Source organism: Osmerus mordax, chromosome 17, assembly GCF_038355195.1.
Source record: "Osmerus mordax isolate fOsmMor3 chromosome 17, fOsmMor3.pri, whole genome shotgun sequence".
NCBI lineage: Eukaryota > Metazoa > Chordata > Actinopteri > Osmeriformes > Osmeridae > Osmerus > Osmerus mordax.
Genome location: NC_090066.1, coordinates 11,303,697 through 11,327,776, shown reverse-complemented (window position 1 = coordinate 11,327,776; position 24,080 = coordinate 11,303,697). Strand labels below are relative to the sequence as shown.

Genomic DNA, 24,080 nt, shown 5'->3' with positions numbered 1-24,080 from the left:
TTTTTGTAATTGAATTATTCGAGTTACTTGAGTAATCCTTTCAGCCATAGTGTTGGAGTTGGAATAAAAACCTGTTTTGTCAGGAATAATATTGATATTGTTGTTTAAAAACACAAAAGTACTTGAGTAATCAAAGAAATAAACGACGTTTAAATTCCAAAAATATTCGATAGTTGTAACCCTACAGTGTACATTTGTAGCCCACACAAACCTCTCTCTTTCTTGAAAAATGACCATCATAGGCTTAACAATATTATATCTTCAATAAATAGGGAATCACCTGATTTTTGCTAGAGATGGGCCTCTATAAACTGTTCAAAATAGTTTTTTTAGGTTCATGTAAGGAATCTCACATGTCCCTGCTAAGGCCTACCAGTAAAACATATTTAAAGAGGCATACAGTGAAATGTTATGATGTGTTATGATTGAGGGGCTCCATTCAGACAGATCTGGGGGGTGTTCCATCAACGTCGCTAACACGAATAAGTCTCACTTGGGTAAACGTCAACTTAGACTTAAGCCTCAAGCCGTTCCACTAACGTTCCGTTCCACTAACAGGCAACGCTAATTCAAGCTAGACCTCAATAAGCTTAGACTGTGCATCCCAGATCAGGCGATCGTCGAAAAGAGGAGTTCTGTCGCAAAAAGCAAAGCGTAAACCAGCACAGAGGGGGTCATTTTCAGCAGCGTAAATTGTTTTTTTTTGTTTTTTTGGGAGTTGTCCCCAAAAAGGACAATGTTGCCGCCATTAACACGGCAAGGGATACAACTTGTCAAACCATTAATACCGTTAAAATGCCTAAATTGTAGGCCTACCAAATCTACTTAACATAACTATATGCAGTTAGGCCTACTGATAATTAGCGTAATTTGATGAGCTGTCTGAAACCGTTCTGACAGTAGCCTAGCCTATGGCCAATATTCTCAACAGGAGATTGAGAGTACTAGCCCAAAAAAGAACGTGGCAGCAATTGAAAATTGTAGGATAAAATTCAAAACACTGAAGAAGGCCATTGTTAATTGCACTTGATGTGAGCTAATAATGTTCAATCATTAACACAATTAATAAATTACTAAAAAATAACTTTGCCACACACATTTATTAACTTATAGGCTAAATGCTAAACTTTAAGATAAAAGGCAAAGATAACCATGACTAAAATGGGGATTCACTGAAATAAGTATTATTGCACAGATCCAGCACAAACTTGCAGATCAGAAGGTGCCCAAACTGTAGCACACTTTGCTTGGCAGAACAGTCATTTAAAATTGCTCAGCATGCCTAAAAATATATAATTATTATATTACGCGTGCATATTTAATCCAAATCCAATTGTTACTATTCTGGCTGACAGTGTATGGACTGTTGCCCCATATTTCCAGATTTCCAATTAACATAGTCTGCCTCCACAGATCCAGAGGGTGCTTGGACAGTGGGGCGGAAAGATTAGATGGATAAGAGCGTCTGCTAAATGACTAAATGTAAAGGGCTGCTACTGCACGATATGGGCTCTCACCAGTGTAACAATGGGAATGGGACGACACCCCAAGTGTCGTCACAGCCTCACTTTGGGAAAGCATGCCCTAGTGGGCACATTGTAAGTGAGACTGTTGGACACAGCATCTAATCGTCTTCTTTGGAAAGGGCACCATTTGTGACACTGTCATGTAGGGGCATCATAAACGGCACTTCATAACAGCACCCTTTTCCACTGGAAGTAAGGGGACGGGAACAGTCAAATTTAGACCATTGTAAGGGGGTACTGCATTACATTTTCTCTACTATAAAGGAACTCATGAAGACATGTTTTGAAATGTATAGAGGGCACACTATCATTTATTGCGTTAAGGGGCACCCTGGGCACTCAAGCATATTTCACAATGTGAATGGCAGACAGTAGGACACTTTGTCTCATTTTTGCCACTCTAGAGAGCATTTTAGAAACGCTTTTTCAACCCTGGGAGCACCAGGCAGTCACCCCCTGAGTCTTCCAGTGGGCCTGGATACACCCATGGGGACAGTATATTGGACCTATAATATTGGGGAAGCCAGAAGGAGAGGATGAAGTAATATAGAGGCTTGTCAACATATAGGCTACTTTTAACAATGAACATGCTTTATACAATTGAATAAAAACGTCTCCTTGATTCTTTGTATCAAGATGACCTGGAAAACTGATGATAATATTCAGGTACTGCTTTGGAGCAAGGTATACCCTTCATATTTCCTGGCATAGTTGCCTTTGCTAAACCTTTTTAAGTCACCAACCCTGTTCAAGAATGTCCCACATGCAAAGACACACAGAGATGCAGACAGACTGAACAGTGGTCAAGGCTTGGCTACAGTGAGTTTGCTTCCTCGTCAGTGATTCCAGCAGACTACATAGTCTAGGCCTACCTACTTACATAGACTGCAGTCTACTAGGCTACCCTCATTTCTACTATTATAGTCTACTACTCTCCTTTCTACTACTTTCTACTTTCTGTGTTCATTGCCATCCTTAAGAGTTGCTAAAGTGTTTTTCTATGTATATATTTTTTAAGAATGATAATAACATCTATCTAGATAAACTATGCTGGGCCTGCTGAACTCTTCCACAGATACTGGTTAGGGAAGCATTACTTTTGTCTCTGAAGACCCTTGGGGCTGGTGGGATAAACGCTCTTTGTATAATCTGAGCACCTTCATCCACCACAGGGTTGTCAAAGAACGGATACGCCATAATTGATTGTAACTTGTCTAGACGCTCTGCTTAGTTTCTAAGGCCTTATTTTATGTCAATTAACCAATGGCTTTTGAAAACAGCTAAAGTGACATTATTTCTTAACTTGTTTATTTAAATTAATATATTTTTTGGAGATGAAGTAAACACGTAAATCATTCATATCTGCACTTCAAAAAGTCTGAATTTACGTTTCCGAACAGGGACTAAAGTGCTTTGCGCGCAGGAATTTACTTCACGGAACTGTCTTTTGAGATTCTGTTTCCACCTGTTTGAAATTATTTGCAACACATTTTCGTTTAGCTTGACTTTTAGCAGAGAATGTCTAATATGGGGAGAACCATAGATATATATAAAGACTAGATGTCTCGTCCGCGTTGCCGGACAACGGAGTCGAACGTCCGCACATGGCGGCCATCTTGCTACAGTCAACTCGCTCACCCATAACATTGTGTTGATGCTACATGTACTTTTTAAATTACCATAACTTGCTCAATTTTCAACCAAACCAATTTTTAAACGGTTTGGTTTGTTATCAACGTCAGAGATGTCGTTATGCCACTGCATACTTATGAATAATTCAGTTTTTTTCTTTTTAAGCATAACGACATCTCTGACGTCGAAGACCAACTTTACAGAAATGCCACATAAACAGCGCATTTGTGTGTGTTGGGGGTGGGGAGTACTCAGCCCCTCTAAAGTCCTATAGATAAACTGAGGGGGTAAACTGAGGGGATAAACACTCACTTGAATGGTATCATGATGGTTTCTTTCTTGTGACATCTTCAAAGTGAATGTTTAGGCTATTCTTTAGTTTTTCAGTAGGATTTTGGGGCCCTGTTAATGACATGAATGACTTAAGCCTAGCATATACCGACTATGGCGCATCGTGTCCTATCATCATATCAATACAAAGTTAATAACAGAGACTTCACGCAAAGGCTCTCGCTTAGGGGCCCCCTGAGCTCATGGGCCCCTGGTGCCGGTAGGCCCGTTCGGTAATCCATCCCTGAGTAGGACTATTGGGGCCCTGTTACTGACATGAATGACTTAAGCCTAGAATATACCGGCTACGGCGCATCGTGTCATATCATCATATCAATACAAAGTTAATAACAGCGATGTCACGCAGAGGCTCTGGCTTACGGGCCCCCTGAGCTCATGGGCCCCTGGGCCTGGGCCCGGTAGGCCCGTTCGTTAATCCATCCCTGGGGTCTCATTTATAAAGCTTGCGTACGCACAAAACGGGGCTGAAAATGTGCGTACGCCACTTTCCACGCAAAGGTTGTGATTTATAAAAAACAAACTTGACGGGAGAATGTGCGGTCCTCCACGCAAACTCTGACCCTCCCGTAGGCCTACGCACATTTTGGAAACAGTTGGAATTGGCGACGCAGATGACCGTACTGTAGTCAGACTGCAGAAAGTAAATGTGGGAAGAATGATTACTCGTAATATTTACATATTTTGTTTTCCTCACACACTTTTTTCACTCGATTTCATCATTATCATGAAGATTTAATCCAGCAGTATTATTTTCGCTTGTACTGAGTGATAATTGTTCCATAAACACCTTGTACAATCAACTCAAATTTAAAATCAAAATTCAGCGCTGTCTCACCATCATATTGTCCACTACCGGAGTGCAGGAGGGGGAAATGCCCGACTGCATGGAATGTAGATAACATCACATATCCTACCTTTAAATAACTTCAGAATACAGTGTATAACTAAATATATTTATTTAATACTGTGCATATATAATCATATGTCAAAAACTGGAAATACAGTCGTTAAGCTCCCGTGCAATCGCTACACTCCACGTCATCAGTCCAGACTTTAATAGATTACTGTTCATAACAAAACACTTTTGTTTTCAAATTGTATCCCGACTCGCGGTATCACTGGCACAGTTGACGCCACTCGCACATTTTTTGTAATTGGTGATCTACCGGCCACCACATTTTCGGAGTTTTCGGGCTCCACCAATAGGCTAACAGTGTCTGAGAAGTTGTCATGCGCTATGATTCACCATAAAGAACAATCGCATGCCAGGGTCATGATGAGATACTAGATTAGCATTCATGAGGTGCTTTGCATTGACTATTTATGGTTAAAAATGGGCGTGTTCAGGGCGGGGTACAATGCTGATTCACGTACGCACACTTGTGGGTAATCTGTGATTTATAAAGGGAGCATTGCGTACAGGTGTGCGTACGCACGGTTTTATAAATCTGAATTTTTGTGAGCGTACGCCATTTTAGGCTTTTGGGCGTACGTATACTTTTAGTAAGAATCCTACGCACAGTTTTATAAATGAGACCCCAGGTCATTTGACATCTCACTTCACCTCTCTGACTTTGTTGTTCAATATTCTGAAAAAATAAAACAGTTGTTCAAGTTCTGAAGAAAAATGTCTGTGTGTGTGTGCGCACGCGTCTGTGTCTGTGTGAGGTCCTCTCAGACCCACCTTCATCCGACACTCTTTGAGCAGGCCTTCCACAAACTTCCAGTTGGTCTGAGCAATGACGGCTGGGGAGAGGTCCGACAGCTTAGGCTGCCTCAGGCTCTTCCCCAGGCTACGAGCCTCCTGCATGTACTTCTGCTGAAGCGGACATGAACACACACACGTTAGCCTCTGTTAATCTGTTGTGTGTATCAGAGTGTAAAGAAGGCAGAAAGAGAGAGAGATAGAGAGAGCAAGAGTGTACAAAAGACTGTGAGAGACAGAACAAATATATACAGAGATAAGGACGTTAGGGATGTGAACATGGTCCAAAGCACAGGGTTAGGAGTGGAAGGAGGGGAGCGGTTGCTGTTTGTTTAGAGAGCGGTGACCTTTTGCCGAGCTCCCATTTCTCCTCTCCGCATAAGCCATCCCTTACGGAAGGAAAATATATTGCAGTATATTGGAAAATATCATGTGATATATTAGGCAATATATCTCCAAATATTGGAAATATACAGTTAGGTCCATAAGTATTTGGACATTGACACAATTTTCAGCATTTTGGCTCTGTATACCACCACAATGGATTTGAAATGAAACAATCAAGATGTGCTTTAAGTGCAGACTTTCAGCTTTAATTTCAGGGTATTTACATCCAAATCAGGTGAACGGTGTAGGAATTACAACACATTTTATATGTGCCCCCCCCCCCTTTTTAAGGGACCAAAAATAATTGGACCAACTAACATAATCATAAATCTAATTGTCACTTTTAATACTTGGTTGCAAATCCTTTGCAGTCAATGACAGCCTGAAGTCTGGAACCCATAGACATCACCAGATGCTGGGTTTCGTCCCTGGTGATGCTCTGCCAGGCCTCTACTGCAACTGTCTTCAGTTCCTGCTTGTTCTTGGGGCATTTTCCCTTCAGTTTTGTCTTTAGCAAGTGAAATGCATGCTCAATTGGATTTAGGTCAGGTGATTGACTTGGCCATTGCAGAACATTCCACTTCTTTGCCTTAAAAAACTCTTTGGTTGCTTTCGCAGTATGCTTCGGGTCATTGTCCATCTGCACTGTGAAGCGCCGTCCTATGAGTTCTGAAGCATTTGGCTGAATCTGAGCAGATAATATTGCCCGAAACACTTCATAATTCATCCTACTGCTTTTGTCAGCAGTCACATCATCGATAAATACAAGGGAACCAGTTCCATTGGCAGCCGTACATGCCCACGCCATAACACTACCTCCACCATGCTTCACTGATGAGGTGGTATGCTTTGGATCATGAGCAGTTCCTTCCCTTCTCCATACTCTTCTCTTCCCATCATTCTGGTACAAGTTGATCTTGGTCTCATCTGTCCATAGGATGTTGTTCCAGAACTGTACAGGCTCTTTTAGATGTTTTTTGGCAAACTCTAATCTGGTCTTCCTGTTTTTGAGACTCACCAATGGTTTACATCTTGTGGTGAACCCTCTGTATTTACTCTGGTGAAGTCTTCTCTTAATTGTTGACTTTGACACAGATACGCCTACCTCCTGGAGAGTGTTCTCGATCTGGCCAACTGTTGTGAAGGGGTTTTTCTTCACCAGGGAAAGAATTCTTCTGTCATCCACCACAGTTGTTTTCCGTGGTCTTCCGGGTCTTTTGGTGTTGCTGAGCTCACCAGTGCGTTCTTTCTTTTTAAGAATGTACCAAACAGTTGATTTGGCCACACCTAATGTTTTTGCTATCTCTCTGATAGGTTTGTTTTGATTTTTCAGCCTAATGATGGCTTGCTTCACTGATGGTGACAGCTCTTTGGACTTCATATTGAGAGTTGACAGCAACAGATTCCAAACACAAATACCATACTTGAAATGAACTCTAGACCTTTTATCTGCTCCTTGTCAATGAAATAACGAACTCCCTTTATGAGAGAATAACATACACCTGGCCATGGAACAGCTGAGCAGCCAATTGTCCAATTACTTTTGGTCCCTTAAAAAGGGGGGGCCACATATAAAATGTATTGTAATTCCTACACCGTTCACCTGATTTGGATGTAAATACCCTGAAATTAAAGCTGAAAGTCTGCACTTAAAGGACATCTTGGTGGTTTCATTTCAAATCCATTGTGGTGGTATACAGAGCCAAAATGATGAAAATTGTGTCAATGTCCAAACACTTATGGACCTAACTGTATACTGACAATGATCGCTTCCAGCAAACTTCTTTTGAATTAGCCGTTTCCCCCTAAATAAATGTAAATCTTATTTAAGTTTTTGGGGGCATATATTCAGTTAGCAGATGGTACTGTTTGAATCGCGATTCCATTTGAAATACTGCTGTTGACAACATTATTAGAATACCTTCTAGATGGCTGAGCGGTTAGGGAATTGGGCTATTAATCACAAGGTTGCCGGTTCAAGGGCAAGGCAATTCACCCTACTTGCCTCGGGGTATTTCCATGTACTTACTGTAACTCACTCTGGATACGATTTAAATGTATATATCACTATGTCCTTACATTGTATGTGCATGTTCTCATATATGTACACATACATTGTACAATAAATCTTTCCATATAATTTTCCATATATTTAAAATATATTCTACCATATATGAAGCATCAATGTGACACTATATTTGTCATCAATATATTATCCCATGTATTTCCATATATAATATATTGGAATATGTAATATAAATAAATATATTACAATATATTTCAAGTTATATATTGGTGAATATATTTTCTTTCTGTAAGGGATCTTTCACTCTTGCACTCTTTCAACCTGCTCTCTGCTTCTCCCTGCTGTTCAGAACCAGCTCCTTTGATTTCTATCGTGCTACCTTCCAGTCTCTCTCTCATCCCAACCACAGGGCTCCACCCAGCAGAAAGAAGAATCGCTACTAGACTTCCCTGTATCACAGAGCAGGTCTCCTCTGACAGTGAGTGAGGAGTGAGTGTGTGTGTGGGTGTGTGTGTGACACACCAACGTGACAACTGCTGATAAGTCTGTACTGTTGTCAAGCTGAGGAAACAGGAAGAGGGTTGTGGGAGGCAAAGCTAGGAGTTGTGGAGGTGTGAGTGGGTTTTGGGTGTGCAGTGAAGGGGTTGGGAGGTGGTCCATCACTGTGACAACACCTCCACGTACCAGGCAGCACGCGGAGGCCGACTTTTTGGGCAGTTTGAGGGGTGGGGGGGAGGCCTTGTCCCACTCCCAGAAGGCCATGGAGTTCTGCAGGACCAGACACCCCTCTACCTGCTGAGGAGTGGTATGACCCACACCACCACCCCCAGCCGGAAAACCGCGAAGCACGAGGAATTAAAGAAACGAAACAAGGAAAGAACGGAAAAATAACAGAAAAAAGAAGGCAGCATGCAAATGAATGCACAACACACAAAACAAAGAAAATAAAACAGGAAAAGACTAAGACCAGAAAATGACGTGATGACAAATGAAAATAAAGCATTTTTAGGCCGAGATAAAGAAAGGGTGAGAAAAGAAACAGAGCAGAGCAAACCTTCTAGATGACAGGGAAAAAGGGAAGTAAAGGAGACATGCTGCTACACATAGGAGAGGAAGAGGGTAGGCGTATGTGTACCTCTTTGACATCATTATCCAGAGTCAAATGCTCTGTGTGCTGTCTGTATCGGTCCTTCCTACGCTGGGCCGTGGTCGTGCGATTGGACCATCTGTTCCATCACACACACACACAAACGTAGAATTTTCAGTGGTTCCGAAAGAAAACCAATCTTGGCACTCTAAGTCAGTATCGAGGTGTGTCATTGGTTCCCTCCGGAGACCGGGAGGTAGTACACTCACTTATTATTGGTGGGCCCTGTGGCGAGCACGTCAGCTTGCAGCTTGGGGAAGAAGCCATGCTCGTACTTGCCCTGGCCAATCTTCATATCCAGCAGATGGGGGTGTATGGCCGTGTGGTCTATCTTCATCAGACGCTGTTCAATTGCCTGGGCTGGGGGCACGGAAAGAATGGAATGGGTCGTACATTAAAGTAACACAAGGAAGCGTTGGTGGGCCGGGCCTCTCCTCTGCTCCTTCACTGAAAGCTTGGCAGTGCATCAAAGGTCGGTGTTTGTATAAATAATTACAGGACAGGCTGTACATGTCTTTTAAGCGCTTCTCTCCACTCTGTAAATCTCTTTATCATTTTCTCTTCCCCTTCACCCACTTTATCTTTGTCCTTTACTAATCTGCCAAAAGTCTGTCTCTCTGTCTCTCTCCACCCCTCTCTTCATATACCCCCCCACCCCCTCTTATCACCTTTTTTCTCCCATTATCATTTAAAATGAAGCTGAATAAAAACGCTCCTTTTGTCTGAGTCATTGTGCACCTGCACATGCCATCACGTCAGAACGAGCAATTACGTTTTTTACATCCCTCGTCCCGTTCAAATCAGCTCACGCATGCACGCACGCACGCACTCACACACACACACAAACACACACTCAAGCTAGCTGATAGAGAGACTCCCATTTGAGTCGGTCTCTATACCTGGCTTCCTGCATTGCTTCTGCACGTTCAGCAGCAATCACAGATTAACAAGGGGAGGGGGGGGGGGGTGATGTTAATTAAGAAAAAATACCTGACCAGACACTATCACACAGAAAACGGGGTGAACCTGTCTGTCTGTCTCTCTGTCTCTCTGTCTCTCTGTCTCTCTCTCTCTCTCTCTCTCTCTCTCTCTCTCTCTCTCTCTCACTCACACAAACATACACACACATCCCTGACATACCCGACTCCTTGAGGACGGTGCACCTCTGGTAGTTGGACGAGCGGAGGCTTGGGGCCCGAACGTTGTAGAGGCGGGCCTTGTCGATGCGCCCGTCAAACACTCGCAGCAGCGGCTCCTTGTCCTCCCACTGGGACATGATCTTGTTGTCGATGAAGGTGGCGAACATCTGGGTCTCGATGAAGTGGGACAGGAAGGGCAGGTAGGGCTCGGGCTGGTCAGACAGGAAGGAGGCCTGAGAACAGGGGAGGAGGAGAGGCGGGTTAACACATACAGGCAAGTACACATACGCACAAGTGAATCAGGAACCAGATACATAAATACTCAGGTAGCTACACGTACAGACCCCTATTGTATGCATGGTCACAAACAAATGCAGCATGGAGATATTTCACAGGAACAAGCACAAACGGTGTGTAAAAAGACGCTCTCGCTCTCTGATATGGGACTATTAGCTGCTGAATTTCCCCTGTGACTGCATACCTCCATGGCTCCCTGTTCTGTGTCTGACTGAAAATCTCTTCATGTTGAAATAGCAAACGTCAGACATGCTTATCTTACACTGTCTTAGTGAGTTGTTTGGTAAAAACAAATCCAAAATGTCCTGTCGTACTTGGTGGAGTCCCCATGAATGGAACCACAATCGCTTGCCATTACATCTTTTTGTACAGGCACGAGGGGGCCAGTGTGTGTGTGTCAGGGTTCTTGCAGGTTTCAGTTAGTCAAATTTAAGACCTTTTTAAGACATTTTAAGACCATAAAGATTGAAATTTAAGACCTACACGACGCATTACCCCAAAAAATATTCAAATCAAAGAAATTCTGAAAAAAAACATTTTATTTCAATGAATTCAGTCATTGAAAAAGCATAAATTTAATTTACAGATAAAACAATCACATTAGTAATTTTGGAATATTTTTTGGGCAAAGTTTGCAGCGAGCCTTGTACCTGGAGCTGGGTACTGCTTGTAACCAACAGCGGAAATCGCTGTGATCTAGCCATGTCTCGTTGAAAGTACACTTTCCCATTTTCCACACGTAGCCGAACTTTAACAAACTCTGTGGAAGCGCAGACGTATTTTGCGGGCAGGTATTGCATTTATAACAGGATTTGTAGTTTTATCACCGTGTACATACCAACACCAATATCCCCCAGAAAGAACTACAACACACCGAACCAACGTTCTGAGGGCAGCGTTCTGCTGGTTTCGTTTGTAGAGCTCCGCTTTGTAGGCTGCGACTCAATACTTTTTTGCTACTTTGTCATAACTTTCTGCGGCCAGCGGTTCTGGAAATGAACGAGGGTAAAACCTTTTTTAGACCTGACTAAATGAAATTTAAGACCTCGGATGAAAATCTGGCCGTTTTTAAGATGTTTTAAGGCCTTAAATTTAAAGTTCAGAATTTTTGACTTTTTAAGACTTTTGAAGACCCCGCGGGAACCCTGGTGTGTGTGTCGCACCTTGTCAAAGTTGTGCATCTGCTCCCGGTTGGTGAGCCAAGACTCCAGGTCAGGGGCGCTCTGGATGACGAATGCCTCGTAGTCGGCAAACATGGTGGTGAAGCGGCTGGCAAACACCTCCCGGAGCTGCACATTCAGCTTGGCGTTCCTCAGCTCCTCCGCCGCCGTCCGCCCCCCTGCCTGCTGCTGGGCGCCCCCCCCGGAGGCATCCACGCGTCCCACCTCCACCCCTGTGCGTCTGGCCAGAGCCCGCAGCCTCTCCAGTGTGGCGTTGCCCTGGAGCAGCTCCAGCACTGCCTGCTCCTCGCCACCCAGGTTCCCGTTGCGCCCGTCGTCCTCCAGCTCGCTCAGCGCCAGGCTCCTCAGACCCTTGGACACCGAGCCTGGGGAGGGGGAGGAGGTGGTGGGGACAAAAGGAGCGCCCCCCTGTGGGGACAGACCATAGCTCAGCAGCACCTCACTCAGCTCCTTGATGAAGTCAGGCTTGTTAGGGAACTGGGGGAAGTCTTCTGGCAGGTCGATGCAGTGGTTGTCGATGTCCACAAAACATAGATTAGCCTGGGGAAGGGACAGAGAGAAGGAGGGAGGGGAGAGACAGACAAAGAGACAGAGAATGCAGAGAGAGAGAGAGAGAGTTATTAGAGTTATTTGAGAACTCAAACAATAGTGTAGTTATCAAGAGTAAGAAGGTAAACCAAGGGTAGGTGTGATGGATCTTGGTAAATCCTCCTTAAAAAACAAGCATATTGAGGACAGGTTGGGGTTAGAATGTGGTGCACGCGCATGTGTGTGTGTCTTGGGGGCTAGAGAATGGGGAATGTAGGCCAGTGAGTGATTTATGATAGCAGATTAATGCATGAGCTCATCTCAAATCTGATATTATGAAATTAACATAACACCTCCGGGATATTTTTTTTAAATCTCTCATCCAGACACACACGAGCACACACACAAACGCAGGTGTGTAAACACACAAACACACACGTGGACCTGTGTGTGTGCATGCACACGAACACACGCCCCACACTTTCATGTCCATTCTTAATCATGCACATTCAAAAGTGTATTTTCTTCCTCGAGGACCACAGAGAACCACACACACACACACACACATCGTCAGAGCACCCATAATGGCAGCTCACAGTTGTAAAATGGGTTTACAGCCTGGCCTCCTAGAGCTCCAGAGTAATCTATCACTCTGCCACTATCGTTCCAGACACCACCACTGGAGAGAGGAGACAGGCTCCAACACTCTATCCAGCTACTGCAGCCCTCCCCATGGACTCACTGGCAGGAGCCACACACACACCTGAGTAGATCGCACTAGCATAGCCACCACGCTTTGTCAATTGTAGTGGTTTATTAAACAACAAAGCTGTTATTTCTTTAATCTGGGATCTGTGGTCTGGTCTGTTAGCTAACTGGGTCTGGGATTGACACATGTGCCATTAAATGTTTTGCGATGGACATACTCAGTTGTAGAAAGCACAGATCTGACCTCATGTGGATTGGACCAAGATAGCTGGTTTTGGGAGAAGGTGACCCATCCCCTGCTTTAGGAGTTCCAGGAAAAGAGAGGAAAGCTCCACTGTTGGGTATGCTTGAGCATTTTGCTTACAGGAAAAGTAATAGACCAGAGCTCTCGTTTCCGGAAAGTTTGGCCTAGATTGTTTCATGACAAAATAACAAGAGTGCGTGTGTGTGTGTATCTATGCGCAAGGCTGTACTTTTTTGCCATTCTAAATTAAAACATGTACGACAGCCCTGCCAAGTGGAAGAGATGACTCTCTTCCGAAGAGTGCATCTTCCAAAAATGAGGAAAACCCCCCAAATGATTCAATCCAGGCACTCATTCGCTGCTCCCACTCCTCCTCTGTGATCCTTTCCTTCGCCTTTCCTCCTTTCTCTCATCCCTCCATTTCTAGGTCAGAAGCACTTCAAAGAGCCATTCAACAAAAAGAAACCCTGCTCATGTGTGGGACTAGGTGACTTTTAAAACGGGGGGGGGGGGGGGGGGGGCTGTGAGGGCGGAAAATTGGACTGGGGGAAGGTGGAGGGGCTCCAGGGTTACCATCCATGCTGGGGGGGAGGCTGATTAACGAGCAGGAGAAGGGAAATCTGGGATTGTGGGATTTGGGATTGTGCCGGCGTTTTACAGTTTTATCTTGCCTCTCCACACGGACACGCATAAGCGCACACACACAGACGAAGGGTTCTTCTGCTCGTGATGTTTGAGGACAAGCCTGCTTTGAGAGAGGGGATGCGACACACAGACAGATGTCTGTATACCCTTACGGAAGAAAAATATATTCACCAATATATAACTTGAAATATATTGTCATATATTATTTTCTATTACATTTTCCAATATATTATATACAGAAATACATGGGAAAATATATTGATACATTATACACTATAATGTATCAATCAACATTTAATATATTGCAATAAATTGCAAAATATACAAACGATTGCCGCTTTCAATTTATTACAATATATTGAACATGTATATATAATATATGTGTTTATATATCCCAAAAGTTATGCAATTATGTAATTATAAATAACCACCATAATGTATGCCGCTGTATACGGGAAAATCTATTGGTAAGATATGTAAATATATAGTGTCACATGTATTTTTTTATTCGTGCAGCAGTATTAAAGTGCAATTTTGCTAAACTTTTTGTTAAATTTAATTATTTCTTACAGCATTTTTCCTTAACCTTTTTTATTTTTATTGTGCCTAAGACTTTTGCACAGTACTGTATATGTAAAATTATATGGAAAGATATACATGAAATATATGTACATATATGTTGTACAATGTATTTGTACATATATGAGAACATGCACATACAATGTATGTACATAGTGATATATACATTTACATTTAGTCATTTAGCAGACGCTTTTATCCAGAGTGACTTACAGTAAGTTACAGTAAGTACAGGGACATTCCCCGAGGCAAGTAGGGAGAAGTGCCTTGACCAGGACACAGCGTAATTTTAAGGCTAATCTATGTCACTGCCGGGAATCAAACCGGCAACCTTTTGATTAATAGCCCGATTCCCTAACCGCTCAGCCATCTAGAAGGTATTCTAACAACGTTGTCACAGACAGTATATCGGATGGAATCTGATATCAACCAGATTCAACCAGTACCATCTGCTAACTGAAAATATGCCCACAAAAACGTAAATAAGATTGACATTTATTTAGGGGGAAATGGCTTATTCAAAATAAGTTTGCCGGAAGCGATCATTGTCAGTATATATTTCCAATATCTTTCCATATAATTTTATTTATATTCCACAATATATTGAACACATATCCGTACATATATTTCATGTATATCTTTGCATATAATTAGGATTCCTCCGTCAGGAATAGGCTTTAAGGTGACACCCCCCTGAAGTACCCTGCAAAGTTTCACCTTGATATGTGAAAATATGACTGAATTACAGCTGTTTGAGCTTGGACCAAATCTGACAATGCTTGCCATAGGAGAAACTTCTTATTTTATTATCCAGTTACTGAACATGGTCCAGATCTGGGAATGGCTCAATTGGAGATGTTGTGCTGGTAAACGAAGGGTTGTAGGTTTAAAACCAGTCATAGGCATTTTTTTTTGACAGAACGGTTTCTAGTCTTCTGGTTAATCCCAGTGTAACTATCTATAATGTCAATTTTAAAACATTTTGCCATTTTTAAGGAGGAATCCTCCATTGCTGCTTGCAGCTATATTTACATATATTTAAAATATATTCTACCATATATTAAACATACATGTGACACTATATCTTTACATATATTACCAATACATTTTCCCATATAAATCGGAATACATTATGGTGGTATTTATAAATATACAATTGCATATATTTTGGGATATATAAACACATATATTATATATTCATGTTCAATATGTTGCAATATATTGAAAGTGGCAATCATTTGTATATTTTGTATGTATTGCAATATATTACATGAATATATATTATAGTGTATAATATATATATATCATCAATATATGTATTGATATATAAATATTAAATCCCATAAATGGGAATATATTGCCTAATATATATCACATGATATTTTCCAATATACTGCAATATATTTTTCTTTCGTAAGGGTATTGATACAATAGATGGCACAAAACATGTTCAAGGGCAGGATCAGGCCCTGTTATAGGTTCCAGGATTATGAATAGGAGCCACACAGTCTGCCAGATGTATTCTTAGACTCAGGTCTGAGACCAGGTCTCATTGGCGGATTCAGGATTGGATAGCCTTGGACACTGTGTACTCAGCATCAATTAGCTTTTAGCGCAACGGCCGTATGACAAACAAACACGCACACAAGCAGACACACAGTAGCACAAACATGCACACACAGACACCACATAATGTCACATGCGTGACAGCACACAAACAGCTGCCGTCACAGACACATGCATAAGCGCACGTGCGCGCATACACACAAAGTCACATGCGTGACAGCACACAAACGGCTGCAGTCAAAACACATTGCATGGGCGCACAAACAGATGCACACACACACACAAAAGCACAAACATGCACACACAGACACAACGCAAAGTCACATGCGTGACAGCACACAAACAGCTGCAGTTACAGACACATGCATGGGTGCACACACACACACCACCTCAGTAAGTACCTCTTGAGGCAGCTCCAGCTTGGAGCGGTCGGTGCCCTCCTTGGATTGCAGACCCATCAGGTAGGGCACAGGGGCGTCCAGGAAGTGGCGCAGCGAGGCGGGCAGGATAGGCACGTACACATGCTGCCACTGGAACGGGAAGAGCAGGGTGGTGATGCCCTCTGCCACCGTCATCAGACGCTGGTAGTCTGCGAGGAGAGGGTGGGTGGAGGGGGGGTGGAGGTACGCAGTTTGGGTGAAAAAAAGCAGAACCCGACTTTAATCAATGGATCTAAATTGAATTTGCGAGCAATCGGTGGGGGCGAGATTCTGTCATGATGGATTCCCTTCAATCACTTTTTGGTGTGTGTGTGCTTGTGTGTGTGTGTGTATGTGTTGTCTCAATACCAGGGGCCACTGGCCTTAATCTGTATTGAGTCAAGCCGTTTCATCAGATATGATTAAAATGATGCCTGAGTGTCCTTTTTTTATCCGATCAGTCTCTCCATCCCTTCGTCCTTCCATCTTTCCCTCCCTCCCTCCATCTTTCGCTCTGACTTGAATTCTCTTCCCTTACATCTATCCGCTGCGCGTACTCATTCAAAATGCATAAGGCTTTCCAAGGCCAAGATTGCATTGCATTAAACAGACCCAAGCAATTTATATCCAGAAAAAAACTGGGGAGTTGCCATGTTCATTGTGAAAGAGTGTGTGTGTGTGTGTGTGTGTGAGGTCATCACACAGGGTGTATGTGAAGCGTCTAGTGCAGTAGTGTAGAAGTGCTTGTAGTTAGTGCATGCTCTATGTTGCCTTCTGCTTGCAACTCTTTGCTTTCAGCTACCGCCGCTGGCTATCTCCCTCATAGGGAGTGAAAAGAGGAGCCGAGAGCGAAAGTCTCCTCTGCCAGTACATAGCCTCTCCACCACCAAGACTCCTGCAGTGCCTCCTCGTGGCCGCACATGGTAACTGGGTACCCTTCAGTCCCAGGCTAAACTGCAGGGGATCTCGGAGCAGCAGTGGGTCCCAGAGATGTGGTGGGCCTGCACACCACATCTCTGGGACACGCCCGGGCACCCGTCAACCACCGCCCCAGCTATGGGTAGGTAGCCCCACTGCCTTGTGGGTTAGCCTCTTGAGGCAAAGCTAAGGGAGCAGACCCCGACAGAAAAGCAATGCGCTGGCGGTGCACAATAGACGGACCTAAACAGAGCCAGGACCCGGCAGCCTCCTGCAGCCTGGATGGGGAACTGGTCGTCCTGGGCTCACCCATGCCACCAGATTTACCTCACGATGGTGAAGATAGTGCTACTGGGGATAGCGCGCCTCCAACGGCACTCTAGATAATCTCTTAAGCGCAGGTATCCACCTCTGACCACGTTGTATACTCTCTGGATCCAAATCTGGTTGAAGACTGGCGGCGATGGGGCAACTGGCGACGGGAGCAGGTTTAAATAGACTGGGAGCTTCTAGTCAGAGCCCTGCACGTCAGCGGCACAGTGGCCTGCGTTTATATAGCGCTTTTCTACCTTAGCGGCACTCAAAGCGCTTTACAATGTTTGCCTCTCATTCACCCATTCATACTCACACTCACACACCGACGGCAGCGAGCTACCATGCAAGGTGCCGGCCTGCCCATTGGGAGCAACTTGGGGTTCAGAGTCTTGCTCAAGGATACTTCGGCACATGGCCTGGGAGGAATCGGGGATCAAACCCCCAACCTTGCGATTAACAGACGACCCTCTCTACCCCCTGAGCCACAGCTGCCCCCCAAGGGTATTGGTCGCTATCAGCTGGGACTGAGTCTGGGTCATTCCACTTCTGCGGTCGAAACAGAAGAAATAAATCCCCAAACCTAAAACTGGCGACATGGAATGTAAGAACTCTCCTGGACTAAGGCAGGACCAAAATACCTCACAGAAGAAGACCACTGAGCTGAGGCGTTACAACATCGATATCGCCGCACTTAGCGAGACATTTACATTTACATTTTACATTTATTCATTTAGCAGACGCTTTTATCCAAAGCGACTTCCAAGAGAGAGCTTTACAAAGTGCATAGGTCACTGATCATAACAACAAGAGACCAGGCTACTTGATGAAGGGTCGCTAATAGAGGAAGGGTCCGGTTACACCTTCTTCTGGAAAGGCCACCCCCTAGGTGGACAACATCTGCACGGTGTGGGACTGGCCATCAGGAACAGAGTGCTACCAAGACTCACTGAAACACCTGTGGGCATCAGTGAAAGACTGATGACCCTCTGTATCCCCCTGGCGAAGAGCCGCTTTGCTACACTTCTTAGTGTGTATGCGCCAACCCTGCCATCCGACACTGAGGTTAAAGACTCATTTTATCACTGGATGAGGCTCTCCACCAGATCCCCAAGACCGACAAGATCCTCCTCCTTGGGGACTTCAATGCTCATGTGGGGCAGAGTGATAGGATATGGAAAGGAGTGCTTGGCAGGCATGGTATTGGTCAGGCCAACTCAAATGGCATGAGATTACTTACTCTCTGCTCTGAGCACAACCTGACCATAACCAGCACTATCTTCTATGTCATCGTGAGATGACATAGTCAAAGAAGTTCTCATGTGCAGGGCCATGAGAGGTGCAGAATGCTGGACAGACCACCGGTTAACACTAACATCCTGCTCCGGTTTGGATGCCCTAGCAAGTTTTTCAACATCCTCCAACAGTTTCATGATGGTAACAATGCTAAGGTGACGATAGGAGGACAAGAGTCTGCCTCCTTCCCTGTGTGCACAGGGGTCAGGCAGGGGTGTGTACTAGCACCAGTGCTCTTTAACATCTTCCTCCTATGCGTCACCCAGCTTCTCCATAAGAAAATTGAGGACAACAGCGGGGTGACAGTGGTCTATAGGCTAGATGGCAATCTCTTCAACATCAGGATGCTGCAAGCAACCACCAAGCTGCACAGAGTGAGGGTCCTTGAGGTGCAGTATGCAGATGACTGCGCTCTTGTGGCTCACACTCCACAAGACCTCCAGGATATCCTGGATGCAGCTGTGAAGGCTTACAGCAGGATGGGGCTGACCATCAACATCACCTTAACAGAGGTGGTCTGTCAATGGAGCACCAACATCCCATCCACTCCACCCATCTTCAGCATCACTGATAAGCATCTGTAGTACCATCATTCAAATACCCGGGGAGCATCCTCTCTGAGGACAATAACATCGACAATGTTCCACATCGACAAGAATCCAACAAGCATCAGCTGCCTTTGGGAGAATTAGGCGCCAGGTTTTTCAAAACAAGAACTTATATCTCCATTCAAAAATCTCTGTGTATCAAGCCGTTTGCATCACCACCCTCGTCTACAGTTGTGAAGCCTGGGTCACTTGCAGCCGCCATGTAAAGTCCCTGGAGCATTTTCACATCCGCTGTCTCCAGCGCATGCTAGGAATCACTTGGCATGACCGAGTGCCACACACTGAGATCCTCAGGAGACTAGGCTGTAAGAGCATTGAGGCCACCATCACCCACTACCAGCTATGATTGCTGGGGCACGTTATAAGGATGCCCCTCAATTGGCTGCCTCACAAAGTGCTGTATTGCCAGCTCGCCCAAGGCCAACGCTCTGCTGGAGGGCAGGAGAAGCGCTATAAAGACCAAATAAAAACTGTGCTAAAGAAATGTAAAATCAGACCTGGGGACCTGGAGGGCTTGGCTGCTGACCGTAACACCTGGCGTAAGATGTGCCAAGATGGGACCAAAGCACTGGAGGAGGACAGGACAGCCAGGACAGGCAGGAAAGAAAGCATAAAAGAAACACAACCTATTACATACACGTCCCACCTGTGACAAGACCTGTGGATCCAGGATAGGACTATACAGCCACCAGAAAAACTCACTGTTGAAAGTCAGAAGTGGACGTCATCATCGGCCTCGATGGACAACTACAAGCAAGCAAGCATATTGAATCCCCACACACAACCTGGCTGGAACCCAGTCTCCTTTAGCAAGGATCGGAGCACGATATGCACACACCAACACTAACTCAAACCCACCATCCTCTCGCTCTGTTGGCCTTGTTTGGCTTTGCATGTGTATGAGGGGAGTCATTAGCTAGTGTGCATGTCGTGGACATGAATGCATTGCAAGTATATGGGAGACTGATAGCTTGTGTGTGTGTCTATGAGTGTGCCACTGCAGGTGTCACTGCTTCTTGTTTGAGACTCGGGATGCAAATAAGTGAGTTGAAGAGAATTAATGTATGAAGTATATGTCTGACTGAGGAGAGGAGTTTAATTTAATAACTGTGTGTGTGCGCGTGCGCATGTGTGTAGTGGTTGTGCTACAATAACAGGATGAGTCCTTTCATATAATGTCATGTATAAAAGGCTAGACTAGACAAAGCGTGGAAGATGAAAGTCACACTACAGATAAGGGGGAGAGAGTGAGAAAGAGGGAGGGGAGATAAGAAAGAGAGATAAACAGAGAGAGTGGGAGATTAAAGTCACACAGCAGAAAAAAAAACGGGAGAGTGAGAAAGGGGAGAGAGAACGAGAGAGACAGAAAGAGTGGTTGAAACCGAAAAGGTCGAGCTGAAAAAGTGCTGCGTAAACTCTCTACCTCAGCTGTAATGCACAGCAAACCCACACATACCCGTACAGGCCTGGAGGGAACACACACACACACACACACACACACAATAAACATGCTCTAATGTCTCACACTGCAATACTGAATAATAAATGAAGGGAAAACCTAGAAGGGGTGCAGACAAACGCTGCAGTCTGAGGGTGAACAGATTACTGACCTGGGTGACAACACAACACTGTCTGCTTTACAGTGAAGAGGTTGACATACCCCCCATCTAAACAACCACCTGGCTTCACTGGTAGAGAGAGAGAGATGGGTAAAGAGAGAGAGTGTGAGATGGGGAGAGAGGCAACGGGAGAGAGGAGACAGCACAAAGAAAGAGGAGGAGAGAGAGCGAGGGGGGAGACAGAGCAAGAGGGGGAGCGAGAGGTACCAAGGGGGGGGAGAGAAAAAGGAGGAGAGAGAGGTGGGAGAGAGAGGGGGAGAGAGAGACAGAAGAAAAAGACAGAGAGAGATAATATCTCTGATCAGATCTCATCCCAGATCCTGATCACTGTCCTGAGGGAGCCAAGTTCAGTCTCACACACAGACCTTCTATGAGCCTTCATTAACCGCATCAGAAGGCTAACCCCTCTCATTTGCCTCCGCTCATAATATCATATTCACCCATTCTCTTTTTACAGATTGTAGACTCACCCCCTTCATCCCGCAAAATAAAAATCTAAGCTGCCGCAAAAGCTTCATGGTTGGGTGGGGGAGTGGACGATAACAGAGAACGATGATATCCCATCCTTGATGCGGGATTGCACAAGGGCAATAGGAGATCACAACAGTTCTGTCGTGTTCCAATAGCCATGTATCGTTCACAGCACCCCCCCCTCCACACACACAAGCAATGGGTGTAAAAACTCCCGAGGACATTTTATGACCGTTGCTAATAGTGCTGATAGGTCACCAGGAATGCACTGCACTCTCCGGCACACATCCCACACTGGTGTTTAGCAGGCCGCAGTGCAACACTGCAGATCTGCATCAGTCTGGCTGGGAGCACTGGTGACGGGGTCACAGCTGACACTGGGGAACAGGAACACACTCAGAGCGAAACTGGGTCTGGGACTGATGGATATCTCACACACGCATATGTGCATACATACATACACAAAAGCAACTTATACACATTTAGACACACACATGCAAACGCAACAAACACACATGTACACATGCATACACATGTGCACTAGCAAAGACACACAGGATTGCACACACACATGCACACATGCGCGTGTACACACCCACATTCATGCAGACACTGTCAGAAGGGAAGAGAGAATGGCGTTCAACTGAAAGCACTAACTAATCTGCCACAGAGATGTGGCAGATTACTCACTGTGGAGATGACAGATAGGGCCAGTGGCATTTCAAAGCTCATATCCTTCAGACTGCAGTGCATACCTCTGCCAACCTTCGATAAGACTGCTCTGTCACCCTAGTCTGACTCTCTGCACTGCAAAGGGCATCAGTTCATCCAGATCTATGGCAACGGAAAAGATGCCCCCAGTTTAGATTTTTGTTTATCTGACTTTGTGTCTCTGAGCGAGTGAACAACAAATGAACGACTAATAATAAAAATCACCCTCGGCCAAGAACAATGCGGGGCTGAACCGGGCAATTGGAGGAGACACCCGTCTGTCATTATCCCCCCCATGCTCTGTGTCACATCCAACTGAGTGAGAGCAGAGGAAACACAAAGGGGGGGATGGGGGGCGAACTGCCTGTCAGATTTTAATTGCTTGTTGACGGATGAACGCTATCGATGAGAACAATAACGGCAAGCATCACAGACACTGCTCTTCTAAATGGACTCTTTCCGTCAAACGCCCTTCGGGGCAAAACAAGTGTTGCATGTTCATTAAGGAGACATTAAGACCAGGTCTGGCGCTCATGTCTTACAGCGGGAGCTGAACAGGCCTGCCCGCTGTGCTGCCCAATGGAAAATAAAGAGCGCTCAGATGGAACGGGAGCGTGATTTGCTGCGTTTGAAGGGTTTTTAATTATTCCCTTTCATAGGCAACTCTTGACGGTTGGTGTGATGAATAATACATGGGAGGAGTACGTCTTTCTAGGAAAGGATGAGTGAGAGATGACGGGGGGAGAGGTAAAAGGAGAGTGGCCTGTCTGTCATTTCCTGAGGGGGGGGGCGTCTCTCATGGTGGAATCTCTTTGTTTGAACACTGAGGGCCCACTTTAGGTGTATTTGTTTTGCAACGTGCGCATAAAAGCATGGCGAGGTATGTAAAAACATGCCTCACTGAGGTAAAAGCGCAGACTGCCTGTCGCGGGAACTGAAAATGGCAATTGCGCTTTTCCGTGTCATGCATATGTATTCACGGGAGGGTCAAGGGGAAAGTGGGAGTTTCCCACAAAGAGATGGGAGGGGATGCGTAAAGTGCGCCTAATTATGTATTCTGCGGTATGTACAAAAACCGCCGTGCCTCTATTTTGCGGTAAAAATTCAGCGCCTCTTAAAAGCAGGTGTAAACTAGGATACGGGTTTCCTTGCATATACCTCCTGGTGAAATGGCAGCAGTAATCCGAGCAAGACGAAGACATAGGCCGAGGAGATGAGCTGAAAGCATTTTTGCCACAAGGATCACACTTTTTCAGTTGAGTGAACCCAAAATCATTACGTGTTACATATTAAGCAGCCATGCAATATTACAGTTACTGGAATTTGTCATTTTGATCCAGATAGCATTTGTTTGTCGGTGTGGAATTCCGGCCTTGTATAATATTTAAATTTGCTGTTACCTCATGAACAAGCACATCAATTTAGTTATCACTAAATCTTTGTTTTCGCTGTTTTGACTTTGGTGGCTGATCCATGATCTGAGGCCCATTCAATTGGGCGTTTCAATGCTCGCAATTTACGGTATAGTGGGCGGAGAAAGGCGCTGATTAGCCGATGAACTGCAGGTTTGGTAAATACGATGTAAACTGAAGTATCACAGCGTGCGCTTTCTGTGGGTTGGCCATTGCGCTGATAACGCTACGTTTGCAAATGTACGTACATGAGGGACTGAGAGTGAGTCGTCAGACAGTGGTCCCATGTTAATATTCCTATTCAATTAAAGTGAATTAGATCACATTCAGAACTCACCCTGAGAGATTAAATAGAGATTTGAAACCTTCTACAGGCAATCCTCTTTGCCCACTAGAATGTCAATTAACAGGACACTGTAGGACAATCCAATCCACTCCTTTTCCCTCCCTCAATCCTCATCTCCCTCACTCCCTCCCCTCACCAGCAGATTACATTCTAACCCTAACCTTGTTTAGTATTCCCACCACCAGTCCAGAGCAGGAGAGGGCATGATTGCCAGGTTTGTTTAAAGCAGTCCAGCTGGAGAGGCTGATTGGAGGGATAAGTCTCCCCCCTCCGCCCCCATCCCTCCTTGCCACCTGTCATCCCTCTA

The 24,080-nt window shown here is 44.8% G+C and overlaps 1 protein-coding gene across 5 annotated transcripts in view; it reads right to left on the bottom strand.

Moving 5' to 3' along the window:
* dennd5b (DENN/MADD domain containing 5B) overlaps window positions 1–24,080 on the bottom strand; it is an 88,245-nt gene that overhangs the window by 20,233 nt on the left and 43,932 nt on the right. For 2 of the 5 annotated variants that reach the window (XM_067254022.1, XM_067254025.1), the window contains 6 exons: window positions 16,063–16,250; window positions 11,374–11,931; window positions 9,915–10,146; window positions 8,984–9,134; window positions 8,763–8,853; window positions 5,194–5,328 (listed from right to left, as the gene is read on the bottom strand). In XM_067254022.1, the coding sequence (XP_067110123.1) occupies window positions 5,194–5,328; window positions 8,763–8,853; window positions 8,984–9,134; window positions 9,915–10,146; window positions 11,374–11,931; window positions 16,063–16,250 (1,355 nt within the window). Of the gene's footprint in view, window positions 1–5,193; window positions 5,329–8,311; window positions 8,423–8,762; window positions 8,854–8,983; window positions 9,135–9,914; window positions 10,147–11,373; window positions 11,932–16,062; window positions 16,251–24,080 lie in introns of all 5 variants that reach the window. The other 3 variants (XM_067254024.1, XM_067254026.1, XM_067254027.1) reach the window with 2 other exon arrangements.